The 25829-nt window shown below is 50.5% G+C and overlaps 1 protein-coding gene across 2 annotated transcripts; it reads right to left on the bottom strand.

Annotated features, from left to right (window-relative positions):
• Positions 1 to 1719: 1719 nt before the first annotated feature.
• Dnal4 (dynein axonemal light chain 4) lies at positions 1720 to 14859 on the bottom strand. Of its 2 annotated transcripts, XM_021183506.3 has the most exons (5): positions 14734 to 14859; positions 5185 to 5390; positions 3868 to 3951; positions 2696 to 2794; positions 1720 to 2315 (listed from the first exon to the last, which is right to left on the bottom strand). In XM_021183506.3, exons 2-5 carry the CDS (start codon positions 5251 to 5253, stop codon positions 2148 to 2150), a joined length of 420 nt encoding a protein of 139 aa, XP_021039165.1. In that variant the 5' UTR covers positions 5254 to 5390; positions 14734 to 14859; the 3' UTR covers positions 1720 to 2147. The 2 variants fall into 2 exon arrangements, with proteins under 2 accessions (XP_021039165.1, XP_021039167.1); XM_021183508.2 differs by having other exon boundaries at positions 1720 to 2794.
• Between the last annotated feature and the right edge of the window lie 10970 nt (positions 14860 to 25829).

The raw sequence follows: 25829 nt of genomic DNA, 5'->3' as shown, positions 1-25829 counted from the left end.
CTCCAGCTCCTGTTGCCAACTCCAGCTCCTGTTGCTTGCTCTGTATGTTTTAAGAGGGTTTGCAATTTGGAACCTCGGCTTTTCAGCTGCCTCAGACTATAGTTTTGGGAGTCATGTGTGGCACGCGTTAGCTGAGCCATGGAAGTAATAATAAAAAATACGTTTTATATGTGCAGCAATAGTTATGATAATTTCTATGCTCACCATGTACTAAATAAAAGCTAAGGTTGTATCCTGGGTTATTTGTCATTTTGGGTTTTTTGTTTTTTTTGTTTTTGCTGTCATAATAAAATATCCTCAGAAAAGTTTTAGGGCGAAAGGGTTTATTTTAGATCTGACTTCCAGGTTCTAGTCACTGTGGGGAGGTCTCAGTGAGCTTGAAGCAGCCAGTCACATCCCAGCCACAGTCAAAAGCAGGCAGCTTCTCCACTCTTACACATTCAGGACCCCTTTCCTAGCAATGGTGCCACCCACAGTGGGCTGGGGCTTCCCACATCCATTGACTTAGTTAAGATAACCTCCCACAGACATGCCACAGGTCATCCCAGTGTGGACGAGCCCTCACGGACACTCTTTTCCCAGGGGATTCTAGGTTATGTTGACAGCTAATGCTAACCATCAGAGGTGTCATTAAGTAGTAAGCTATGGTTTTGGGGTGGGGGGGCAGGGAGAGGGGCACTTAGTCTCTAGCTATAACAATACCCTTTTCTAACTTTACTCTTAAACTATAATTATGTTTCACATACTGTTTCAAGGGGGATGAGGAGGAAGAGAGAGGGAGGGAAGAGAGAGGAAGAGGAAGAAGAGGGAGAGGAGGAAGAGGAGGAAGAAGAGGAAGAGAAAGAGGGGGAGAGGAGGAAGAAGAGGAAGAGCAGGAGGAGGAGGAGGAGGAGGAGGAGGAGGAGGGTACTTCCCAGAGAAGTACCCTACTATGGTGCCCTATCACCTACCTGCCTTACACAGCCACACAACCACATTCCCCGGGAGCAGGAGGGGGCCACTGCAGTGACAGCAATGACTATGGTGACATGGGGTTGCTACTTGTGGCCCTGTGATACTATGTGGGTTGGGCACTACATTAGCCTCATCCTGCCCAGATGAGCCAGCGTGGCCCAGTGTAAATCACTGGGGTGTCAAATGTGCAATGCCCAGCAACCTCTGGGGACAAGTGTCACACTCACTCTACAAACAAAGCTGCTGAGGCCTAGTATGGAACAGGGGGACCAGATATGGGGACCCCAGGCCCATAATCCCAGTCACCACTCCACCTTGGCTGCTGGCTAAGTCAGCCTTACTTGCCAGCACCCACAGGCGGCAGATTAAGGGATGAACAGATGCAAGGCAGGCGTTGATCAGCCGCAGCTATTCCAGGCTGGTGCCCCCTCACCGCCTCCTGAAGCACTCCCACCTGATCGCCCCTTCTAGTCCCATGTGCAGGGCTGTCATCTCTCTGGCAGCCACCCCAGTAGGAACAAGAAGCTGCCTCCACCCAGCTCAGGAGGGCTAATTCCTGCAGCTCACATCTGCCCAGATGGCTGTGGTGACACTTGTCCAGGTCTGTGCCGTGTGCAATGCACACACACAAGCACACTCGTCCCTCCCCAGGGGCAATGGCCTTCATTGCATCACTGTCCAGTGAATCTGATAACAGGGCACACAGGCACAGTAGGGCAGAATGGAGCCCTTGTTCCAGGAAAGTTCAATACACCACAGACTAAGTTTAGTTTTTGGTCGTTTTAATTGTAAAAACCAAGACGTTTATATAAATAAGACCGCTGTGTAAAATATGATTCACCCTTCTACTAAAACCCTTCTCCCACACTCAAAAAGAATCTAGAAAAGCCAGCAAGGTAAGAAGTACAAATCGCATGCGGTCCCTGATGAAGTCCCTGGCAGGCCAGGTTTCCCTGCTAACGGGGCCTCACGGTGAGATCACTCCTGGCCCAGGTGTCTCACCGGGAGCTCAGCAACACTTTGACAAGTCGCTCTACACCATGGCACCAGCCTAGGCCACGCAGCAGCTATGGTGGAAGGGGTGTGAAAGCTTCACGTGGCCCGGGCTGGGAGAAGGGGACAGGAAGACTGTGTGATCCTTAGGCCAATGCCAGAGCTGTGAACGGCTGGTCCAGTAAGATGTGGTGGGCTGTTCAGTCCCCGGTCAGGCTGGGGAAGGGGAGAGGGAACTCCTTCCCCAGTGAAAAGGAGAGCTTTGCCCTGTGTCTCATGAGAGGAGTCTCCGGCTGATTCCACATGGCCACTAACAACAAGGGCAGGAGATACTTCCCAGCAGTCCTTGGGGCAGAAGGGCTTTGAGGCTGCTGGGATGGAAGGTGGGACTAGTCCATTTCAAGGAGAAGAATCCCGTGTTTCACCCTCTCACCTGCCACACCCCACCCCTCATGCACACAGAGATGCCTGTCCACAGCTCAGAGCTTGGAGACAACCACGGGGAGCCTGGGTATGGAGAGGTCACCAAGTGGACACTCTGGATGCAGCTCAGGAAACTGGTACACAAGGACAAAAGAAAAGACTTGACTCTCCTCGAGAGAGCCAGGCTCTGCCTAGGGGAGCCTGGGGAGCCCCCCTCCCCCAGCCCAGAGGACAGGCAGGAGAGCTGCAGGGATGGGGGTCAGGAGCACTTCCACACACACACGGCCAGGGTTCCCCCGAAGTACAGGTACAGGAGGTTCTTCACCTCGTGGGTGATCTCAAACCCAAACCCCTCGCCGATCACCACATGCCAGGAAGAGCCGAACTTCTTGTCCATTGTCTCCTTGATCATCTTTGCAGCACTCTGGAAGGGAGAGGGTGCCGATCAGGGACAGTGACAGGCACACGCCAGCTCCTACGCCAGAAGGAGAAGCGTGGCACTGAGCTCTAGGCAGAAACAGGCTGCTGCCCTGGCCTGACATCGGTCTGCCTGCAAGATCACCATAGACATGTCTACACAGGTCCCTCCTGCAGGGGAACAGCACCCAGACACCTGTCAGGCAGGTGAAGGTGATGGTTTGAGGAAGGCTGGGCTGAGGGCTGGCTGTGTCACTCTGGGTTCCAGATCAGCACCAACACCCTCCCTCAACTGCGAACCCAGAGAAAAGGGCCCCAAGGCTGCCTTGGAGACCAGAGAAAAGAGGAGAGCGGGGTGCCCAGTGTGAGGCACAGCAGGGGCTGTGCTTGTTCCCAGCGACTGTGGCAGGCCTCAGAAACTCCCCAGTCTGCAATGGCTCTCCATTCCCATGCAGGCTCTTCCTGAAAGTGTCCTTCAGCATGAAGGGGCTGGAGCCCCTGAGCATTCATTGTGTCCCCACCACCTCAATAGTTCAGGAAAGAGGTACCCCGCTCCCCCAGCCTACAGACTAGGGCGTTGGGTTCAGAGCCGACACAGCTGAGGAGGCTGTAGAGGGGATGTGGCCACACCACCACCCTCTTTCTCACCATGGCCTCATGAGTGGCACTGCTGTGCTGAGACCCGTGGCCACAGTCCCAGGACCTCAAGCAATACCTGTTGTGGAGCTGGGACTCTGCCCTTTCTGAATGGATGGATGAATCATGGATAATGCCTGGCAGGCCTCTGCTCAGGGCTGGGATGGAGCCCAAGAAGAAGCCCTAGCCAACAGCCCACTTGAAGAGTCCTGGGCAGAGGTGGTATGGAGACCCTGCTGGCCTCCCTCCTTCAGGGGCTGGGTGTGGCCCTTGGTACCCTGGCTAGAACCGCCCTCTTCTCTCACTCGCCTTCCAGAATAGGGACCACCTCTAAACAAGGCTCTAGCTTTGTTCCAGCAGGACTTTGGACCTGGCTACAGGAGCCATCCTAACACACACAGGGTCCCCAGAGGCACAAGGGGCCACCTGCACTGATGCCAATACCTCATTGTTGTTGGAGAATTTCTCACAGGCTGTGACACACAGCTCCATGGTCTCCACGCGCATCTCCTCTGGCATGTCCGAGTGCTAGAGACAGGGCAGGGGGACAAACAGAGAGAGGCTTAGCTGGGACCTGGCCTTCCTGGACAGCCTCTCAGTTTTAAGCTTAAGGTATGGACACTAGGTGGCTTCCCTGGCCCAGCCTTGGACAAGTGAGTTATTCCTGGCTGGGGCCTACAGCTGGGGCGGATCAGGCATATGATGGCAATGAGCTACAGGCTCTGGAGCCTGTGCTTCTCTGCCAGGGACATGTGTGGGAAGGAGCCCCACTAGAGGAAGCGGGCTCTCTTTCAGAGCCAGAAGGGATGACCAAGCCATTCCTGGGGCCCTGTTCCCCTCTGCTCCTTGGCTCTTCTTTCTCAGGCAGTGTGCCAGGTTCCTCTTTCTCCCATATGGAGGCTGGGCCTGTCTTTATCCTCTCCCTGGTCAGCCAAGCCTTTCCTCCACACAGTTGTACCTTGCAGGGGTCTGGGTGGGAGTCATCCCCTCCTTGGGCTCTGGTCCCACTGCCCAGGTAAACCTCACTCCTTGGCTTTCTTGCCCTGGCATCCAGATTCCCTCCTTACTGAGCACCTTGGCCAGGGCCAGCCTCACGCCTCCACCACAGGGCGTGACTACTGCACCTCAGTCACTGGGCAATGGGCGGCCTTAGCACTTTCCTCTGAATCCACTCTCCTAAGAACAGCGAGTGATTTTCTAATGACATGACACCCTACATCTGTCCCCTCACTGCTCCTTGGACCTCAGGACAGAAGCCACATTCTTCACCATATTCCTCAAGTGGCTGCCAGCCAGGCCTACACAGGCTGACCCCACCTCACATCTGCCACTCCTCAGGTCAACAATGTTGGTGACAACAAACTTGTCCCACTCAGCCTCCTCTGCTGGCTGCTCCTTTGAGGGACAGATGGCTCCTTGGGTCCTTTCAAGGCCTGCCATCTAACTTGATGAGGGTCGCTGATCTGACTTCTTCCAGGCACTGGCCTCTCTAGCGGCTCAGTTTCTCTTTACAGCACGCATTGCCCGCCATCTATCTGCCCTGTTGGCCACCATCTCCACAGCACCTGAACCACGCTCGGCATACAGCAGGCAGCCTCAACATAGCTGGTGATTGAATGGATGGATGAAAGAATGAATCACTGGCATGGTTAATGTTCGGGGTGGAGCCAGGCCAGCAGAGCCCTGGCCTCCTCACTGCAAGCTCTACCCACCTTCAGGCAGTGGGGCCAGGTGGCCACTTCCCTCCCTCCTCAGGCTTACCCTGACCAGGGGGAAGGTCTGCAGCCGTTTATAGTCAGCCTCCTCTTTCTTCCCTTCAGTCTCTCCCATGATCCTCCCAGCGTGCCCTCAGGAGGAGAGTAGGGCTTTCAGGAGGTGCTGGGCCCAACAGTTACAGCGCCCCACGGGCTCGGGAAGCAGGCCTTGCCAACTTGGCAGGAGCAGAAAATGTCTTTCCCCAAGGGGTGCTGCAGAAAACAGGAAAAGCAGGAGGGAAGAGTTGGCTTCAAAACCACACATCACAAATTAGAAATGTCTCAGTGACAATCTGACACCTCCCCATCTCAACGCCTCTGCCTCCTTTCCCAAATGGCCAGCATGTCTGCAGACGGAGGGTGAGTCAACCCGAGATGCTGCAAGAACACACTGTCATTGTCAAGACAGATACTAACTGTGGGCCAGGCCCAGGATGGAGCTGAGAGCTACCAATTAGCAAGGACAGTTTCTGAGTGTCAATGACAGCCTGTCTGGTTTGAAGGAAGCCAAATACACAGGTGATCACTGACAATTGGGGCCTGTCACAAAGTGAGGGGTCCCTTCTGAAGGACCCTGCTCTGCAGAATAGGAACAGTGTGGTGGTGGCCTTCTTGGCACACCAGGTGCCTTGACAGTCCCTGCCTCCCCTCTCCAGGCTATTAGGTCCTGTCTCTCTAGCTGGTCCAGGAGCTGAAGGCCCAGGTGCTGGCACCAGTTCAGCCAATGAGCAACAGCACAGCCTGGGGCAAAGGAGAGTCCATGCCAAGTGGACTCACCAGTGACTGGGGCCACACCCATGGCAGGGAACTCAATGAGACAGGGCGTGTGAAGCAGGCACCTGGGTGTCAAGCAGGCAGTGGCTGTTCCCTTTCTTTGGCCTCCAGGGGACTCGATGAGAGTTCTAGACCTTCCCTCACCCCCCACCCAAGACAGGGTTTCTAGACTCTTTCTAGACTCAAGGCCCTCCCCACCAGACCTGGGCATCTGATGATAGGCAGGGCTTTTCAGAGTCAGCTGGACTGCAGCTTAAATGAGCTTCAGGCCTGAAGAAGCCAGGAACAACTTCATCATTCTAGAATGAAATCAAAGGGCTTCCTCTCTCAGGGTCCTGATGTGCATGCGTGCAAAACACTGCAATGACGAACCGTCCTCGGCAGTTCACAGAGGACAATTGAGGCTATATATCACAGCAGCTTGTCTGAAAGCTAGATCTCATTAGATTCCACCGCAAGGCCACTGAACTCCAAGATGTCCAGCATGGTAACCAAGAGGTATAGATACAAATTTTATGACAGTGGCTGTCCAAGCTTGGAACTTTTGGACTCAAATGATCCTCCTGCTTCATTCTTCAAATAGCTGGGAATACAGACACAGGCCTGGAGAGCAGGTGACATGGGCTAGCTGTCACATGTCTGCCCAGTCCCAGCACTTGGTCTTTGTGCAGTGCTCCATGCTGACAGCCCTATGGTCACTCAGCTCAGGAGAAGCTACTGGCTACAGCGTTGCCCTGAACAGCTCCTTCACTTCATGCACTCGAGCACATGGGTCCTTGCTGCACATGTGACCATGAGTGTGGCTCTGATGATGAGCAGTGATTTAAGTTCTCCACCTCCTTCCCCGTGCCTGTGGTCCTAGGCTGCGATTTGGCTTGGTTGAGCACTGGGTACTCTCTCTGGCTGCACTATACTCTTAATTCACACCTCTCTGATGCTGCCGCCACTGTTGTTCCTCCCCCCGAGGCCCCCAGTGGTGGATACCCTTGAGCAAGGCTTAGAGCTTGGCATGGACTCCACCATTCCACGACACTGGTGTTTTCTGACTTCCCAGGGCACAGATGGCTCCCTTCATCTTCCAACTCTGGGCATTTGTACAAATTGGGTTTTAGCAGGTTTTGTTTGTCTCTACATAGGAGCTGGCTGTTTACCAAGCACAAGCTCACTGCAGTTTCTGGTCAAATTTCTTGTTCCACGAAACCAGTGGGCCACTCGTCTCTGCTAACCAGCATTAAAGCCTGTCTGCCATCTTGCGCTCCCAGCTTTAGTAATGCCACTTCACTGGCTCCGGAGCCACCCTCATACGGCACGGCACGGGTGCCAGGGCTCTCCACTTTGTTTACCTCTGAAAATCCCAAGTGGAAGCAACTTAAAGTGGGGGATCAGCTGCTCAGCATCTTCCACTTACATATTTCAACTCAAGTTGATTCATCCTCAAAACTAAGAAAGGCTGCCAGGCAGGGGACGGGCGGGCGGGGCAGTGGAGGGAGACGACACAGAAACCATCATGCCTATAGCCTCAAAGAGACTCTATGGAGGCTCACAGGACTCCAGGGGTGCTACCAGAGCCCTTTCTTCAGGAAAGTTCCCAGCACAGTTCTAGGGAGCAACAGCATGGCGAGGCGAATGCTAAGTCAGACCATTTATGCCTAGGGGCTGTGGGTATAGCAAAGTACTTGCTTACGAGGCGAGAGGCTCTGAGTTCAATCCCCAATGCTGCAAAATAGATATATAAGCCGCAGGCCAATGGGACACTGAGGTGTAGATGCCGGTTCTATAAGAGAATGGAGTTCTGCCTACTTCTTCGGCTTTGGAAGCCCAAACAAGGGACTGCAGCCAGGCCTGGGTTTCTCCTTGGAGGTGGCTGATACAAGCCTCCTGTGAATGGTGTGAAACACCCACTGTTCTGCAGTTCTGGCTGCTCTGCCCTCTAGGGCAATCCTTCCTCCAGCCAGGACTCAGCCAACATCATTCAACCAAATATGCTATGGACCGTGACTCATGAACACACATAGTTTTTCCTAATCACTGCATAGACTCCTGGCAATCCAAACGGGTAAGACTTACAGAGGAAGAGAGATTGTTAGAGATGACGCGCCTCCACACAGAAAGGGAAGAGAGATTCTTATGACCCTGTATCATTCTGGTGCAGCTCCAGTTCTTCAGCCATGATTAGCACACCCTGCTGAACGGATGCTTCCCAAAATAGCACAACTGGGGTTTTAATAACCTTATCAATCTCCCGTGTGAATGAGCACACGCCTGAGAGAGGCTGCGTCAGACCAGACCACATTTTAATAATGTAAGTGTGCCACAGTCAGGGTACCAAAAGTTCAACTGCATGCCACCTGGTCCATGATGGAACTTGATCTACCCACAGGAATCCTTTAGTGTTCCATGGAACCCCACCCAGGACGTACACACAGGGCTGCCCCAAAGCCTTGTCAAAGCCAGTGCACCTGTCTGGAAGGTCCTGGTTCTTTGTGACACTGACCTTATGTCACCATTAGTCACTCTGTTCCTGAGGATCTGAGGAGAATCTTTAAGAGAGAGGACATGGTCTTTAAGAGAGAGGACATGGTCTTTGGAAAGTAAAGCCAAAAGTATCTGTCAACTGTATGTGCATGTATGCGTGTGTCGTTCATGTGCATATGTGCTAACACTTAATGCTTGGAACATTCTTGGCCTTTAGGCTTATAATCCACTACATAACCAAGACACTACGGGACCCTTTTAGAGTGTGTCTGGTAGTGTTGGCTGAACCAAAGGCAGGTTCAGCAGGTGGGTCTCAATTCACATCAGTTCTGATTCTGGCAGCTACTCATCTGCATGTGGGGACTGAGCAGGCGCTACCTCACAGGAAGGATCAGCAGCTGTTGCTGGGGTGACAGGAAGGGGACCTTTGCCATCTATCTTCCCAGGAGCCAACCATACAGTAGCATTTGGCCCAGCAGACTGCTACTTCCTCATTCCCACTGAGGGTCAGCCTCTGCTTTCGCACTGGAGGGAAAGTCAGGAAGCCACCAGTGAAGCCTGGTGGGCCGATGGAGGCAGTGGCATGGCTAAAGTCCACTTCACCTTCGCATTTGCTGCTTCACTTCAACAACACAAGAACTCCCCGGGGAGGAGGAGCCTCTAAGAGGAGCCTCTCTCAGGCCTCTAAGGGAAGGGAGAACACGGCATCTGAGCTCACCGAGCTTTGGTAGCTGACCCGAGAGTGCACAGCCAACATTTGTGGGCCAGGATCTGAGTCCAGATCCAGCCTCCTGACTTCACCTTCAGTGAAATAACTCCAATATTGGCATCTGCCATGTCAGCCACCTATTGTGCCTGTCTCCCACCTCTACCAACAGGGGGTGGGTTCTGTGACCACCACAGTCAGCAGAGTAACAAATAGGAGGGAAAGGAAGTTTGCTTCAATATGACTAAGTAGCTGCTGCTGGTTCAAACTCCTAGAGTCTGACCTAGAGTAGTTTATTTTAGGCATATTTAACAATAGCACAGCATGGTGAAAATGTTCTTGGTGGTGATTAACTCAATCCCATGCATACAATAAAGCTCAAGGCATGACTGCATCAGCCCTTTGTAAGGTACATGTGACATTTTCCATAAAGATGGTTCTGTAGATTGACAAACTCACGATTAGGGTCTTGGGGAAGAGCCAGTGTGATCCAGCTACACAAATAGGATAACAATCCCCAGGCTATTAGCCTGGTCTGCTTCCAGCCTTCTGGGCAGGATACCAGGTTATACATTCCTCCCTTGAAAGAAGTGACCTTGTGTGTTTAATATTCCAGGTCCCCTTTGCTTATCTGTAACCACAAGGACCTCTATGGCGCCCACATCTCCCCCTTTTTAACGTTTTAAGGAGAAAATGGTGGCTGTAATAGAGGCCATGGTTGAATGCCTTGCCTGCATAGCTAGTCTATTATAGACAAGCATAAGAGAATTAATTATAAGGCTAGCTAACAGAGGACCAAGGGAAGGGGAAAGCCATCTCAACCATGCTGGCCATTCAAAAATCACTTGAGAGATGTTGTTTATCGCTTTATGCAGAACATTAATTTAACCATTGATAGTATGAGAACAATCTGGCACATTAAAGCAATGCATGCTCTAAGTAAATCTTGGTGACCAAGATTATGCTTGAGCAACAGCTAATCTACAGTGGCTCTTTGTAAAACTGGCTTCTCAGGCCTCCCACATGCCCACACGAGGGACATGCATCAGGCCCCTTGGTCATCACGTAACTGCCTTTTCTGACATGCTCACCCTCTGCCTCTACAAACAAATGAGAACAAAGTTAACAAGATGAGGAAAAGGGTCCAGGGACACCAACATTCAGGTCAGGAGAGGAGAAGGGTTACCCAGGTCAGGCCAGAGTGAGGCACAAAGCCAGGGCTGCCAGGCTGCCATTCTCCAATTTGACTGTAAGAACGTCAGATTTCTCTTATCTAGCTGGGTGTGGTGGCACAAGCCTGTAATCTCAGCACTCCGAGGCCAGCCTGGCCTATATGGTAGGTCTCAGACCAAACAAGGCAACAGATTGAGATCCTACCTTCCCCCAACCCTTCCCGATTGGTTTTTCCAAGACAGGCTTTCTCTGAGTAGCCCTGACTCTTCTGGTACTTGCTCTGGAGACCAGGCTGCCCTCAGACTCACAGAGATCTGCCTCTGTCTCTAGAGTGCTGGAATTAAAGGTGTGCACCACCAACATCTGGCATGACACCTTGTCTTTAAAAAACGTTCCCTAAAGTAAAAAGAAGGAAGGATGGAAGGAGGGCAGGCACGCAAAGGCAATCAGACATAGGCAGGCAGGCAGGCAGGGATAGGCAGGGATAGGCAGGCAAGGATAGGCAAGCAGGGATAGGCAGGCAGACACAGGGAGGCTGGCCAGCCATCATGGGCTATAAACCAGAGAAAGGTTGACAGTAAGGAGGGGTAACTTCAGCCCTTAAAAAAGTTACCTTTCTACATATACAAAAGCTGTCTTGTTTGCTTTTAAAAAGGTCTTTACTTTTTCTCAATCACACTGAGGCCAAGGGAAAACTTCGTTATGCTTTGATCATGGAGAGTGAGGAAGAAGAGAAGGAAAGGAAGGGGAGGAGCAGTGGGATTAGAAGAGACAGCTGTTGACTCGTTGAGCTAGGCGACTCAACATTTTCTTTGTCCAACACCTCGTGCTAAACGACAGTGACTCACACCGTACACCCCCACGGACATACCCAAATTTGGATGTGTTCCCAAACCTTTTCGTAGGAGACAAGTGTAATAAAAAGTCATAACCGTGGCAGCCGTAGACTCTGCACAAGAGCAGCTGCTTACAGCACGGTTTATGCAGGCTCCCGCCCCACTTCTTCTACACTCAGCAGAACAGATTTGAAGGAAAGGAATGAAAGGTGACGATATCACAGGATCAAACTGCACGCAGCACTGATTTATCTCGTAGGAAACCACTGACAACTGCTAAGCAGCAGTCACACCTTACAAGCGGTCAGTCTCACCACGTGTCCTGAGTCCGGACAATACCCCGCAGCTCGGGGATGCGGTCTCCTTTACTGGCCCGGAATGAGTATTCCAGTGGCAGGCACATGGCAGGAGTCCAAAATGTAGTTAAAGGATATTTCAGCGGCCTCGTGAGAGGGGAGAGGACCATTCAAAGCCATCCAATAATGCTAACTAAACACTGCAGCTGGGATGGCTCAGCCTGGTTTGCCGCACAATCATGAGGGCTTGAGTTTGGATCCCCAGCATCTACGCAGATGGCTGGGTGTGGAGCTGGAAAGATGGATCCCCAGGTAAAAGTGCTTGCTGCGGAAGTCAGACACCTGCCTTCAACCCCCAGAACCCATGTGAAAGGAGAGACCCAGCTCCAAAAAGTTCCCCTTTGACCTCCATGTGCACACTGGGGGAGCATGGGCATGCTCGCACCCCCTCTTTCTCTCATACATGAGTGCACACAACCAGAGGTGTTTGGGTGCTGTGCTATGTGCCTGTAATCCTAGAGCTGGGGACACAGGGACAGAAGGATCCTGGGGCTTGTTGGCCAGCCAGTAGAGTCAATTAGTGAGTGACAGGTTTGAAGAGAAACCCTGTCTAACAAAACCATAAGGTGGTGAGTGATTGAGAAAAATACCAGTCATCCATCTTTGACCTCCACACAGATGTCCAGACACGTGTGCAGGCACTCCTACACACAGAACATGTAAACACACACACAATTTTTAGAAACATGTATTTACTTAACACTGATCTTCAGCCAGAGCCCAGGAGAAGGATTCTACACACAGGCTCTCAAAAATTCATCACCCCCCAAAACCTGTCAGACAGACACAATTTCTTCTCCCTGTGCCAGTTACCACTGAGGAGCACATGGCCTGAGCCAAGCAAAGTGACTTTCCATCCAGCTGAGACACGGAGGGCCAGAGCCCCACACCAAGTGTACATGATTTCAAGACCACGCTTTTGACAACTCCACTATAACTAAGCAAGAGGCAGTATAGATGAAAACTGACCCAGGAGTTGTGGTTTGTGGCAGAAAGGCCCTGTCATGTGGGCATAGGAGGAGACTCCGGACTGAGAAGCAATGCAGTGGTCCCAAGAGAAAGTTCAAGGCTTCCCGGGACTGGGAGAAAGAACACAATTGAGAAAGGGGGGGGGGGCAGGGGGGAGCTGGGGTTGGGTTGTAGAAATGTAGAGAGCCCTAAAACCCAGGCATAAAAACTTGGATTCTAGTGGATGCTCACAGTCAGCTATTGGATGGATCACAGGGTCCCCAATGGAGGAGATAGAGAAAGTACCCAAGTGGGTCTGCAACCCTATAGGTGGAACAACATTATGAACTAACCAGTACCCCACCAGAGCTCGTGTCTCTAGCCGCATATGTATCAGAAGATGGCCTAGTCGGCCATCATTGGAAAGAGAGGCCCATTGGTCTTGCAAACTTTATTTGCTTCAGTACTGGGGAACGCCAGGGCCAAGAAGTGGGAGTAGGTAGGTAGGGGAGTTGGGGACTTTTGGGATAGCATTGGAAATGTAAATGAAGAAAATACCTAATAAAAAAAATTTAAAAAAAAACCTTGGATTCTGTTTTTGCTCTCACATAACACAGGGTGGCTTTGAACTCACTGAACAACTGAGCTCCTGATGACCTTGAACTCCTGATACTGCTGATACAGCCAAGCCCTTGGGTTGCAAGCATCACGACCTTGCCTGACTTTTTGGAGCTTTCAGGGGTGGCTGGTAGCACAGAGGTTGGGGAGTTGGATTGACAGGGATGGCAGCCAGGAAGCTACAGAGATCAGCCCAGATAACAGGCCTAAGAGGCCAGAATGGTCTCAGGAATGGGGAGGGTGTGATACCCCATGGAGAGAGAATCAAGGTAACTTGATAACTTTCTCAGTGGGATGAGCCTACTAGAGCATGGAAGAATCCAGGTAGAACAGATAGGCAGGTGGACGGAGGCCAGCTTGATGCTAGCAGCTGGCAAAATACAAATTTAGTCATTTAGTCAGGAGGAAAAGATGGCAGAGTCATGGATGGTTGGAAAAGGGAAGCTATGAATCCTCATATCACCGTACCAACCTCTTTCAGTTTCCTCACTCCTGTACCCCAAGAATTCCTAGCCACAGGGGAAGAGCAGAGCCAGACAGCAGGCCTGAGGTTCATCTGCAGACAGTGGCTACTGAGTGGGATACTGCACAGGAAAGCACTGGGCTCCTCCAAGGAGGGAAAGCGTGAGGTCATAACAGACAAAAAGAAGAAATTAGGGGGTAGAGGAAATTGGTCAGTTATAAAGTGCTTGCTACAAAAGTATGAAGACCAGAGTTTTCTATCCCAGCACCCATGTAAATGGCTGGGTGCGGCGGCCATGCCTGTGAGAGGCAGCTGAGAGGATCGATCCTTGGAAGCTCATTAGCCATGAAGCCCGGTGGTAAGCTCCTGGCATCAAAGAGGGAGACCGTGTCTCAAACAATAAGGTGGAGAGTGATTGTGTAAGACACCGAATGTTGACTTCCAGCCTCCACATGTAACTGCACACACAGGAACGCACATACATACAGAAAAAAAGACAAGTGAGCAGTACCGTCTACACTGGACTGGACCCTTTGTACTTCATTTGCCAAAGGAGATGAACTTCAGACTATTGGCTTTATAGATGCACTGACTGGTGCCCAGAGAGACCTTAGGTAGTTCTTACAAATGGCAATCCAACTTAAGTTTGCCAAATTCTTTGCATTACATAAAAGGTTAGGAGAACACACATCCTAAGGGGCGTTGACAGTTAAGTCCCACAACATCATGCTAGGACGTCAGAGTCCAAAGGGCCTTTGCGACCATTCAACCCAATTTCGACTTTATAGATGGGAAGACTGAGTGCCCCCCGTCAGGCAATAGTCAGCCTAGAATCCCAGAGTGTCGCCAAATCTCCAAACCAAGTGATCTGGGACAAGGCGATTTAGACCACCAGTCAGCAGCGAGGTGGTGCGGGGACAAAGTGCAGTGGGAGTCAAAACAGGGAGGATGCGAGGGCATGGGGCTAAACAGGACCCAATATAAGTGAGGAGGAGCGGCCTGCAAAGTGGTGCTGGTACGCAATGTCACTGCCGAGCTCCGTGGTCCCCTACGTGGGACAAGGGGAGGTCTTGGGCCGGGAACCGCGGGCTGGGGACCTAGATGGGGCCTTGCGTTGGGCCAGGCCTTGTCCGCCCCGCGCATCCTCCCGCCCTCCCTCAGGGCCAGCCCTCCCCGCCGCGCTGCCCTCCGCACTCCGCGCCCTCACCTGCTCCCGCGGGGGCCGGAGCCGAGGCCACAGCCAGCGCACCCCCGCCAGGGTTGTCAAGGAGCGAGCAAGAGTGTCTTAGCAACCATCACGGAAGTCCCATCCCGTCACCGGACGTTGACAGCAATTTCACTTATTATTGGTGTAGAGAAGTGCCAATTAATTCCGAAGGGGCCTAGGAGGCCGGAGCTTACGCGAGGGGCGTGGCTTAAAGACCGAGGAGGTGGGGCTTCGCTCATAGTCGTCTTAAGCCTGCCGGAGTAGCTGCGGACAAGCAGAAGTAGTCTTTGTAGAGGAACAAACTTCGTAAAGCTGTATTGCCCTGGGAATTTTCGACATCGAAAATGACAAATGCAGTTTGTTGGTGTCGTGACGCTGATCTGCTATTTTATGACGACCGCAGGAGCCTGATAACCACCAGAATTTATGTAGTGTAGTCCTTTACAGTGAATGACTGTCTCATTGATTCGCAACACAGTGCTTACTGTTAACAGCATCCGTGATCCCGTCTGAGCCAATGTATAGAACTAGAGAGACTGAAGGAAAGAATCAAGGCATAACCTTAGAGAAGAAATCCAGATCTTTCCCTTGTGCAAACCCTCCAGGGTTGCTTTGTCCCAGGGGCTGGGAGACACCTGTACCATCAGATGCAGCTGTCTGGAACCTGCTTCTGATTCTTGGAAAGAAATGACCAAAGAGTGTTAGAGCCGCTTGCTGAGGGGAAGGTGAAGAGGAAGAATGGATCAGAGGGTCAGTGGAATGCCCCATAATCTAAACATTTATTCTATGCGTATCATGCACTCATTAATGAAGCCCCACTAGCTGGTGATTCCGCGGAAGGCACAGTTCAGAAGGTATAGAGCCATGAGAAAAAATGGAATCATTTCCACATGCTTCTATAGCAGAGACTGACAGGGTACTGGCTCTTTTTAAGTGTGACACCGAGTTGGGCAGAGCCCAAGATGACCAGAATGCTAATGGGAGCGGGACAGCAGTAGCTCCAGGACGGTCAACGTAGTAGGAGTGCAGGGTCAATGTAGTAGGTCAAGTAGAGGGGAAGACAAAGAAGGAAGCAGGGCAGAAGAAAGAGAGGTTTGAAACACAAGTGCCCCCTGGTGTGAGGTGAGATAGAGTCATTGGTTGCTGGAGAGCTTTGGGGAGAGTGGTAACAAGGTCTGATCTGGGACAGTGGATTAACCTAGCTTGAGTGTACAGACCCAGAACACACACACTGGGCTTGGTTTGAGACTTGGCAGCAGGAATTCAGCTCAGCACACGACAGTTCCTAGCTTGCCTCCCTGGAAAGTTCTGTCTGTGGCGAGTCTTACTCAGCCTTCAAATTTCCTTCATTCTCTTTTCCAACTTTTTCCAGGAGACGAAGGGCAGCCTTTGAGGGGGACGATGCTCTCCCTTCTGTCACTTACACAAACGACTCCCCCAAAGGGGTCCTTGTTTGCCATCCTCTCTTTCTCGCCTCCCATTCATTCTCCCGCCCACCACAATCTGGCTTCCACTCCCACGATGTCTCTGAAATTCCCTCTCTCATGGTTACCAGTGACCTTCTGAGGAGCAACAGCAATTGTTAGACCATCTTCCTTCCCTGCTGGCAGCACCAACCGCAGAAACCTTCACACAGCTCTCTATCACAGAGGTAGTACCTATAGATCTTTCTGCAGTACAGATTCCAGGATCTCCTGCAACGGAATGGAGGATCATAGGGTGGTTTTCTGCAGGCTGCCTTGTGGGAGCTACTGGGTAACAGGGTAACCTGGCTCTCTTGGGTCCCCCAGACCTCTAATTCATTTTTGGCTCCCATCTTGGGCTCTTGCTTTGGTCCTTAATATTAATGTGTTTTTCTAACAAGTGGTTGCTGTTTCCATAGGAAATGTCAGCCATGGGCTTATGGTTTGCACATTTGCTCTCCAGCTGATAACACTGTTGCAGGTGGTGGAACCTTTGGGACATCAGACCTAGCTGGTAGGCAGCTAAGGAGCATGCCTTGAAGGTTACAGCCCTGCCCTGTCCTGCCCTGCTTCCTGCCTTCCTCTCGGCTACTGGAGCCACCAAGACACAGGAGCCACGTCCTGGTTGACATGATTCCCCTCTCTATTATAATGACACTACTTCTGGATTTTAAACCGAAAGAAACTTTTTTCTTTTTTTGAGACAGAGCTTTTCTGTGTATCCCGGGCTGTTCTGAAACTTAGACCAGGCTGGTCTCCAGCTCAAAGATCTTCCTGCCTCTGCCTCCTAAATGCTGGGCTTAAAGGCATTTGCCACAATGCCTGGCTACATTGTCTTTGCTTAAATTGCTTCTATCAGATACTTTTCAGATGAACAAGAACAGGAATACCTCCTCTCTGTTTGCTTGCATTCCCATCCAGTGGAGTTCTAGTACTTACTGGAACTGTAGGTGGGAAGTGTCCCCTTCTTCCAAGGAGTGCTCTTGATGTGTGCCTTGCTGAGGAATGCTGTTTTACCACTGTCCCTTTGGGGCTCTAAGGCCCTCAGCTCCCTTAATCCTTGGCCTTTTAGATTAGCAGTTCTCAACCTGTGGGTCACGACCTCTTTGGAGGTTGTACCACCCTTTTACAGGGATCACCTACGTCTATGGGAAAACATATTACAATTCGTAACAATAGCAAGATTGCAGTTATGATGTAGCAATGAAAATAATGCTATACTTGGGGCATCTCAACAGCAGGAGGCACTGTATTGAAGTGCCCCAGCATTGGGGAGGTTGAGGACTACTGAGCTAGGTCCTGATTGCTTTGATCTTTTATTCCCCAGGTTAGGTCTCTTGTTGTGCACGGGGCCCAGATGTCCCATAGCATCCTGACTGTCTCTACCAGAGTGGCCCACAAGCTTTTCCAAGTAGCGTGTCTCCAGCTTGTTCTCCCAAATTTCCCATCTGGGTAAATGACAGCACTCATCACTTAGGTGCCTGTAGCACACACCAAGGTGTCATCTTTATACTTTCTCCACCCTAGCCTACTCCAGCCAGTGACTGGGCCTCTAGTCCTCAGTCCCGTCTCCTCACAGGGCTGTCCCAGCACAGCAAGACCACTGGAGCCAGTGTTGTAGAGCCTACTTCCTTCCCGGGCTGCCATCTTTAGCCCTACCCGTCCCTAGTCCTCCATTGCAGTCAGTGTGCTCCTTCCCAAACCCACATCATTTCCCTGTTAACAGCTCCTTCCTGTTGGCCCAGAGTGCACCATGAGATCAAGTGACTGCCCCAGGTCAGAAGTCAGGGCTCACCTTCCTCCTGCTTCAAGCCCCTAGCTGTACAAAGTAGGAGAAACCCAACCCTTCAGGCTCTTCCTCAGCTGAAGGCTGCTTCTCACTGATCTCTCTGCTCCTGAACCCCTGTGTTCTTTTCTCTCTCTTTATTCTCTTGCTCTGCTCCCATGAGCCTATAAACTCTTGGGATGAGGATGCTAGGCAAACATAAGTCCCTTGGGTTCTCACCTCTCTGTGTGTTGCTGAAACCTCTTGTATGCCCTGTATGACTAGATTCCCTCTTCTGGGAACTCCAGGCCAAGGTCCTAACAGGGAGCAGGTGTTCTGGGGTTCCTTGACGCTTGACCCAGAGGGCACAGTGGTAGGGAGGTATCTCAGCTCTCAGGCCTGCCACTGGATTGAGGAACACATCACACACATGCGTGCTTCGTTGTGGGGGAGGGGGAACAAAGAATCAGGTCTCCCCTCCTGTACCTTCTTCTAGAACAAAGCTGGCTTTAAACCAGTCTGACAAAAACAAGTTCTATTTTCTTATACCCTCTGAACTGAAATTTAACCATTCTGAGTCTGTATTTCATTTTTTTTAAGTCAAATCTCTTAACTGTTGCTCCTTCTGCTCAGCCTCCCAAGTGGTAAGGTGACTGCCATGTGCCAACAGGCCTAACCTCGAGACCTTGCTTCACACCAACGGTCGAATTTATTGAGTCTATCAATAATATTTTTCTTCCCTATTTTATTTTCTTCTCCCAAACATGATTTATTTATTTTAATTAGTTTGTTAATTTTTATCTGCATGGGTATTTTTGCCTGCATACATGTTAGTGTGCCACATCCATGTCCGGTGCCTTTAAACTCCATAAGTCCGATCCTCTGGAGCTGTAGTTACAGATGATGGGTGCTAGGAATCAAACCAAGTCCCCTGGAAGAGCAGCCAGTGCTTGTAACCACTGAGCCATCCTCCCTCCAGCTCCACTTCCACATTAGTATTTTTTACTGTCTTAGCTTTATGCTGCCCTGTTCCTATTTCCAGTTAGCTCTTCCTTTTCCTCCTTCCCAACCTTTCTGTTTAACGGGCAAGCTTCCTTCTTACTGGAGCCTCTGCTACAGGTTGGTTTTACATCAATTTCTCACAATAGATCCACCTCAGCATCTGAGACAGAGGGTGCCTCAATGGTGAAAGCGCCAAGCCTGGAGGTCATGTTCTTAACTGGGGATGTGGACAGTGCCATCCCTGAGCTGGTGGTCTTGGGGTCTATAAAGAAGCAAGCTGAGCAAGCCACGGGGAGCAAGCAAATAAGCAGCATCCCTCCATGGCTTCTGCATCAACTCCTGCCTCCAGGTGCCTGCCCCGTGTGCTCCCTGCTTTGGTTTCCCTCAATGATCCACAAGAGGCAGAAGCAAAATAAACCCTTTCTTCCCCATTTGGCTATTGTTTCACCACAACAACAGGACCGCTAACTAAGACACATGTGTCAGGGTTGTCTGTTCTCATTGTCATTGAGTTCAATTAAGCATGTAGTCTGATCAAAGATGACTTCTTCCCTGGGTATGGTGACTCACACCTGAAATCTCAGCATTTGGGAGGCTGAGGCAGAAGAATCTAGCACTCAAGGTCAGCCTTGGCTGCACAGTGAGGCCTTGTCTCAACAACTGCAACACAAATAAATCTGGTGGTTACTTAAAAGTGTATTGTATCAAGCCACTGGGTGATGCCTTTCATTCCCTCACTCAGGAGGCAGAAGCAGATACAAAAATGAAATAAAATTTTTTAAAAAGTATATCACATGATTCACAAGCATTAGTAATGAATTCCTCTTTTGTTACTAACATCTACTTTCATTCTCAGTATAAATAACCATTTCCTAGAATTTTTGAGACTGGCTTTCGGTTATGCACAAGATGAGTTATATATTGCTTTTCTACTGCATCCCTAACGATGCCCAGGTCAGTGACTTAAGAGCTCTGGAGGTCGGAAATGAGTCTCACTGGGTCAAAACTCAAGGCATCCCTAGGGCTGTGTTCCTTCCAGGTCTCAAGAGAGCCTATGGCCTTTCCCTTTCTAACCAGTTGTTACAAAAAAAAAAAAAGAAAAAAAAAAACAAAAAACAAAAAACCACAGAGTGGCACAGGAGGCAGGGCTCAGCGGTGAAGAGCTCTGCTGCTCTTCCAGAAGAGCCAAATTCAGTTCCCAGCACCTACATGCTGGCTCACAACTGCCTGCAACTTCAGCTCCAGGGGATCCTGAGTGCGCACACGCACCTTCACATCTCCCCCCCCAGAACCCCAATTACACATAAATAAAAAATAAAAATAAATCTTAAAAAAAGAGAGAGAGAAGAACCCCACATGCCCTTCAGCAGTGTCCCCTGACAACAATATCCTGCCAGTGTAAAGGGCAGCGTCTCCAGCATGGAGGTAGTGCTTCCCTTATATTTTATTTGTTCGTGTGATTATGTGTGTGAAGATGTGTGAATTTGTGGGTCCTGGCTGATTTGGAGTCCACCTGACAAGTTAGAGTCATCAGAGAGGAAAGAGCCTCAGTTGAGGAAATGCCTCCATGAGATCCAGCTGTAGGGCATGTTCTCAATTAGTGATTGATGGAAAGGGCCCAGCCCATTGTGGGTGGGGCCATCCCTGAGCTGGTGGTCCTGGGTTCTATAAGAAAGCAAGCTGAGCAAGCCAGGGGAAGTAACCCAGTAAGCAAAACTCTCCATGGCCTCTGCATCAGCTCCGGCCTCTGCCTCCAGGTTCCTGTCCTGTTTTGAGTTCCAGTCCTGACTTGCTTTGGTGATGAACAGCAATGTGGACATGTAAGCTGAATAAACCCTTTCCTTCCCAAATTGCATCTCCATCATGGTATTTTGTTGCAGCAATTAAAAACCCTAGCTAAGACATGTTTGTGTGTGTGTACATGTGTGAGAATATGTATGTGTGATCGTGTGTGAATGTGTGTACATGTGCATATGTGAGTGTTGTGTTTATTTGTGTGTGTGTATCTGTTTATGTATGAATGTGTGTGTGTGTTTAGTTTAATGTATTGTATCTATTGGACTTTATTTTTTTTTTAAGATTTATTTATTTATTATATTTAAGTACACTGTAGCTGTCCTCAGACACTCCAGAAGAGGGAGCCAGATCTCGTTAAGGATGGTTGTGAGCCACCATGTGGTTGCTGGGATTTGAACTCTGGACCTCTGGAAGAGCAGTCGGGTGCTCTTACCCACTGAGCCATCTCACCAGCCCTCTATTGGACTTTAAATTCCCCTCCTCGCTCTGGCCCATTCTCTTCGAAGGCCTTTCTGATCTTTGTCTTTGGACCGCAGAACCATCTATAACAAAAGCACCGTGTGAGGGTCGAATGAGGTTTCCATCCTTCAGGAAGGGCTGACCTTTGCATCTAGCAAGCCGCTGTCGAAGTGCCTGGCATTTTAATTTAATGAATGAGAGACCTAGAGCAGGTCTTCCTTTGTGGGAGAATCAGACTACTTCCCATGCATTGTACTTGAAGTGTGTAACTTGTGGGGATCCCTGAAGACCTTTCCAGAGCACCTCATCTTGAACCCCCACTTCTAACAGGAAGCTCTTACGTATTTGCCCTCTAGTTTCTTGTACGTACAAACCTGTTCTCGCCTGAGGCATCTCTTTTAAGTGGTCAGGGACCCCCTGGAGGAAGGCTGTAGCTGGGAGACCAGGCTCACCCCTCTGAAATACTCCTCTCTCTGGGACCCTACTGGGTGGCATGTGTTTGATGTCCCTGGGTTTTCTCAGTCTGCAAAAGAAGCCCCTACTCAAGCCTTTGTATTTTGATGTCCCTGAGGGATTAAGGGACCCTTAAGTCATACATACACACACAGAGTCTACCTCGTGCAGCATCCCTGTGTTCAGATGAATGTCTCCCAAAGGCCGGTGTGTTTAAAGTGTGGTCCCCAGCTTGGCACTAGTAGGAGGACTTAGAACTCTTGATTGGTGGGAACTTAGTAGGAGGCCCTTAGGGCATGAGTGACAAGTCTTTAAAGGGACACGGTCTCCCTTCTCCTCCTCCTCCTCCTCCTCTTCCTCCATGGCCATGAGGTGAGTGGTTTTATTTCTCACACACTCCTGCTGGAGTATGTCACTCTGAATTCAAAACCCACCCTTTTCTGAAGAGAAATGGAGGAGGGGTGGATGGGGGTTGATGAAAGGAGGAGGTGGGGGGGGACCAGGAAGAGAGGAAGGAAGAAGGGGAACTGATTGGGATGCAATAAATGAATGAATAGATAGATAGATAGATAGATAGATAGATAGATAGATAGATAGATAGATAGATAACAAACAATGAGCCAATTCATGGACTAAAATTTCCATGAGGTAAAAGAAACCCTTTCTCTCTGTAAGTGGATGGGCTCCAGTGGTTAACAGCAGTGATGGGGCTCAAGCAGCACATTCCTTCTGCAATCCGGGCTGCATAAACACCTGAGTGCTGTTGTTTCCCGGCCTCCTGATCCTGGCAAAGCCTCTTCCCCGGGTCTCAGTTCTCCTGCTACTTCCCTTGCTGAGCTATTGAGCTAATATAGGCCAACTACTGAGATCAGTGAGTGCCTGGCACATAGTAAGCACTCAGTAGATTTCAGTTACCATTACCCAGAAACTGTACTCAGTAAGCACTCAGTCTGCACCAAGTGGCATGTATCCATAGCGGTGAAAAGGGAAAATCTGGTGCCTCGGCCTTGAGGGTGACACACATTCTGTAGGACACTCTGCGTGGCCCACAATAAAAGCAACCAAAGAGTTTACAAAGAGGCACATGCTGTGGCCACCAGGATAGAAGTCCCAGGGCAGGCTCGGTTCCCCAGCCCTGGAATACAGGAAAAAGATAGGACAGATGACAGATGACCAGGAAGCCAATTAGCCCAGGATAGCCAGTACAATTGTTTGAATAGGAATAGTCCCTATAGACATGTGTGTGAATGTCTGGCCCACAGGTGTAGCCTTGCTTGAGGAAGTGTCTAACTATGGAAGCCAACTTTGGGGGTCTTATAAGCTCAAGTCTGACCAGTGTGGCAGTGTCCTGCTGCTTGTGGGTTAAGATGTAGAACTCTCAGCGACTTCTCTAGTACCATGCCGTCTTGCTTCCCAACAGGATGATAAAGGACTAAACCTCTGAAACTGTAAGCCGACCCCAACTGAAGTTTTCCTTTATAAGACTTGCTGTGGCCATGGTATCTCTTCACAGTGGTAAAACTCCAACTAAGACTTCTGGGAGCACTGTGCAAACAAGCTAGACTTAAGTAGCAAGCGAAAGTCAGTCTGCTGGGAATGAGGAGAAGCAGCAGTCTGGTCCCAGGGAGATACATGTACACATTCCCTCTGGCTGGCACAGGGAACGGCTAGCATGTCCAGAGTGTGATAGGCAAAGGGGGAGAGTGGCTGAGTGAGGACCAAGGAGAGGACACGCTGGGATGATGGAGATGTCTTTCCTGCACACTAAATATACTGGGAGACTGGGCATGATGGCACATGCTTTGAATCACAACAAGCCAAAATGAAATAGAGGTCTCACACACACACACACACACACACACGCACACGCATATACACAAATATATTTGGTTTTCCGAGACAGGGTTTCTCTATGTAGTCCTGGCTGTCCTGGAACTCATTCTGTAGATCAGGCTGGCCTCGAACTCAGAAATCCACCTGCCTCTGCCTCCCAAGTGCTGGGATTAAAGGCATGCGCCACCACTGCCTGGCTAGTCAGGGTTTCTATTCCTGCACAAACATCATAACCAAGAAGCAAGTTGGGGAGGAAAGGGTTTATTCAGCTTACACCTCCAAACCGCTGTTTATCACTAAAGGAAGTCAGGACTGGAACTCAAGCAGGTCAGGTAGCAGGAGCTGATGCAGAGGCCATGGAGGGATGTTCTTTACTGGCTTGCTTTCCCTGGCTTGCTCAGCCTGCTCTCTTATAGAACCCAAGACTACCAGCCCAGGGATAGCACCACCCACAGTGGGCCTTCCCCTCTTGAACACTAATTGAAAAAAATACCCTACAGTTGGATCTCATGGAGGCATTTCCCCAACTGAAGCTCCTTTCTCTGTGATCTTTCTCTAGCCTGTGTCAAGTTGACACACAAAACCAGCCAGTACTGTGGCAAACACCTTTAATCCCAGAACTCTGCAGAGGCAGGAAGATCTCGGAATTTGAGGCTAGCCTGATCTACACATTGAGTTTAAGGACAGCCAGGGCTATGAACTATGTAAAGACCCTGTCTAGGGGCTGGCGAGATGGCTCAGTGGTTAAGAGCGCCGACTGCTCTTCTGAAGGTCTGGAGTTCAAATCCCAGCAACCACATGGTGGCTCACAACCATCCGTAATGAGATCTGATGCCCTCTTCTGGAGTGTCTGAAGACAAAACACAAAACAAAAAACAAACAAACAGCCCTGTCTAAAACAAAACAAAACAAAACAAAACAACACCCCCGTCCCCCCAGCACAGAGGCTAAGATATTACCCACAGCGTGCATGGGATCCTGGGATGAGACTGAGCTGAGAGACCTCTAAACCCTCCATCCCTCAAGCTCTGCCTTCTGCCCCTCTCCTGAAGTATGGCAGGGGTTCTAGACTACCTGGGAGCTCAGAGGTCAGGTTCCTGGTCCCAGGCTTCAGAAGAGGCCTGACCCAGCTCTGGGGTTGACAGTGGGCCCTGCCCTGGGATCAGCTGGACACAGGCAGCCTGACCCAACACGGGCTATGTATCTGGGTCCCACAAATAGAACGGAGGCGAGTTCCAAAGTCTTTCAGAGCCTGCAGGCCTGCTACCATCCTTGGTTTATGCTGGAGGTGGGGGTAGGGAACCGGGGCCTTTGTAAGTTCTAGGCAGGCAGCCTATGGAAGTGAGCTACCAGCCCGAATAACTGCTTTCTCAGGAAGTTTTGTAACAAAGAGAACAAAGAAGGGATGGTCAAGAGAGGGTCTCAGCCGGACGTGGTGGCGCACGCCTTTAATCCCAGCACTCGGGAGGCAGAGGCAGGCGGATTTCTGAGTTCGAGGCCAGCCTGGTCTACAAAGTGAGTTCCAGGACAGCCAGGGCTATACAGAGAAACCCTGTCTCGAAAAACCAAAAAAAAAAAAAAAAAAAAAAGAGAGGGTCTCTTCTGCTCCGGGTGATTGATGAGTGGTCTCTAGTGGGTGATGCTGTTGAGAGGTGATTGGCTCAGAGGGCACTGACTCCACCACTTACTACACTGACGGGAAGTGTGTGGACTCCTAAGAGGAGAGGCCAATTTGGAGGAATTAGTCATTGGGACATGGTTTTTTAAATGATGTATTGGCCCTGCCTCCCCCCACCCCACCCTCCCCTCCCCCTCCCCTTCCCACACACCCCTCTACTATGATGCTCTGCTTTACCACCCGGAAATGACGGAGCCAGCTGACCATGGACTTGAAACCTCAGCAACTATAAGCCCAACCAAGGCCCGTTTAAGGGAGGAGACACGTGGTCACCTGCATGCCCACAGGAATGACAGAGCAGATGAGGAAGAGTTGGGGAATTCTGAAGACAGGTCCTTAAAAAGGTCAAGTGGAAGGATCCAGCCTCTGAGAGAAGCAGACGTAGTTCATCTGGAGTGGCAGGAGGGAGCTGAGGACAAGGCTGGCACAGTTCCTTGTCAGGCTTGGAGATGGTACTGAGGGAAGACTGGCCCATCCTTCTAATGCTTAGATGGATGAGATGACAGGGAAGGTCACCCTCTGGCATGTAAGGCTGGGGCAGAGGATTGGAGCCTGAGGTCAGAGAAGATAGGATGTTGCTGTTTGGGAGAGCAAGACCTTGAGCAGAGGCAGGAGGAAATGGCTGTTCCTTGCCCATTTCTGGCTG

This window comes from Mus caroli, unplaced genomic scaffold (assembly GCF_978045245.1).
Source record: "Mus caroli unplaced genomic scaffold, Mus_caroli_1 scaffold_16, whole genome shotgun sequence".
NCBI lineage: Eukaryota > Metazoa > Chordata > Mammalia > Rodentia > Muridae > Mus > Mus caroli.
This window is presented reverse-complemented; position numbering and strand designations above follow the sequence as displayed.

Bases quoted from the DNA above. Each gene is read 5' to 3' on its own strand.
- Dnal4 (XM_021183506.3), bottom strand. From the start codon at position 5,253: ATGGGAGAGACTGAAGGGAAGAAAGAGGAGGCTGACTATAAACGGCTG. The intron at 3,952-5,184 runs GTAAGCCTGAGG...CCCTGTCTCTAG, and splicing joins AGACCTTCCCCCTGGTCAGG to CACTCGGACATGCCAGAGGA. The intron at 2,316-2,695 runs GTGAAGAACCTC...CCATCCCAGCAG, and splicing joins GGTTTGAGATCACCCACGAG to CCTCAAAGCCCTTCTGCCCC.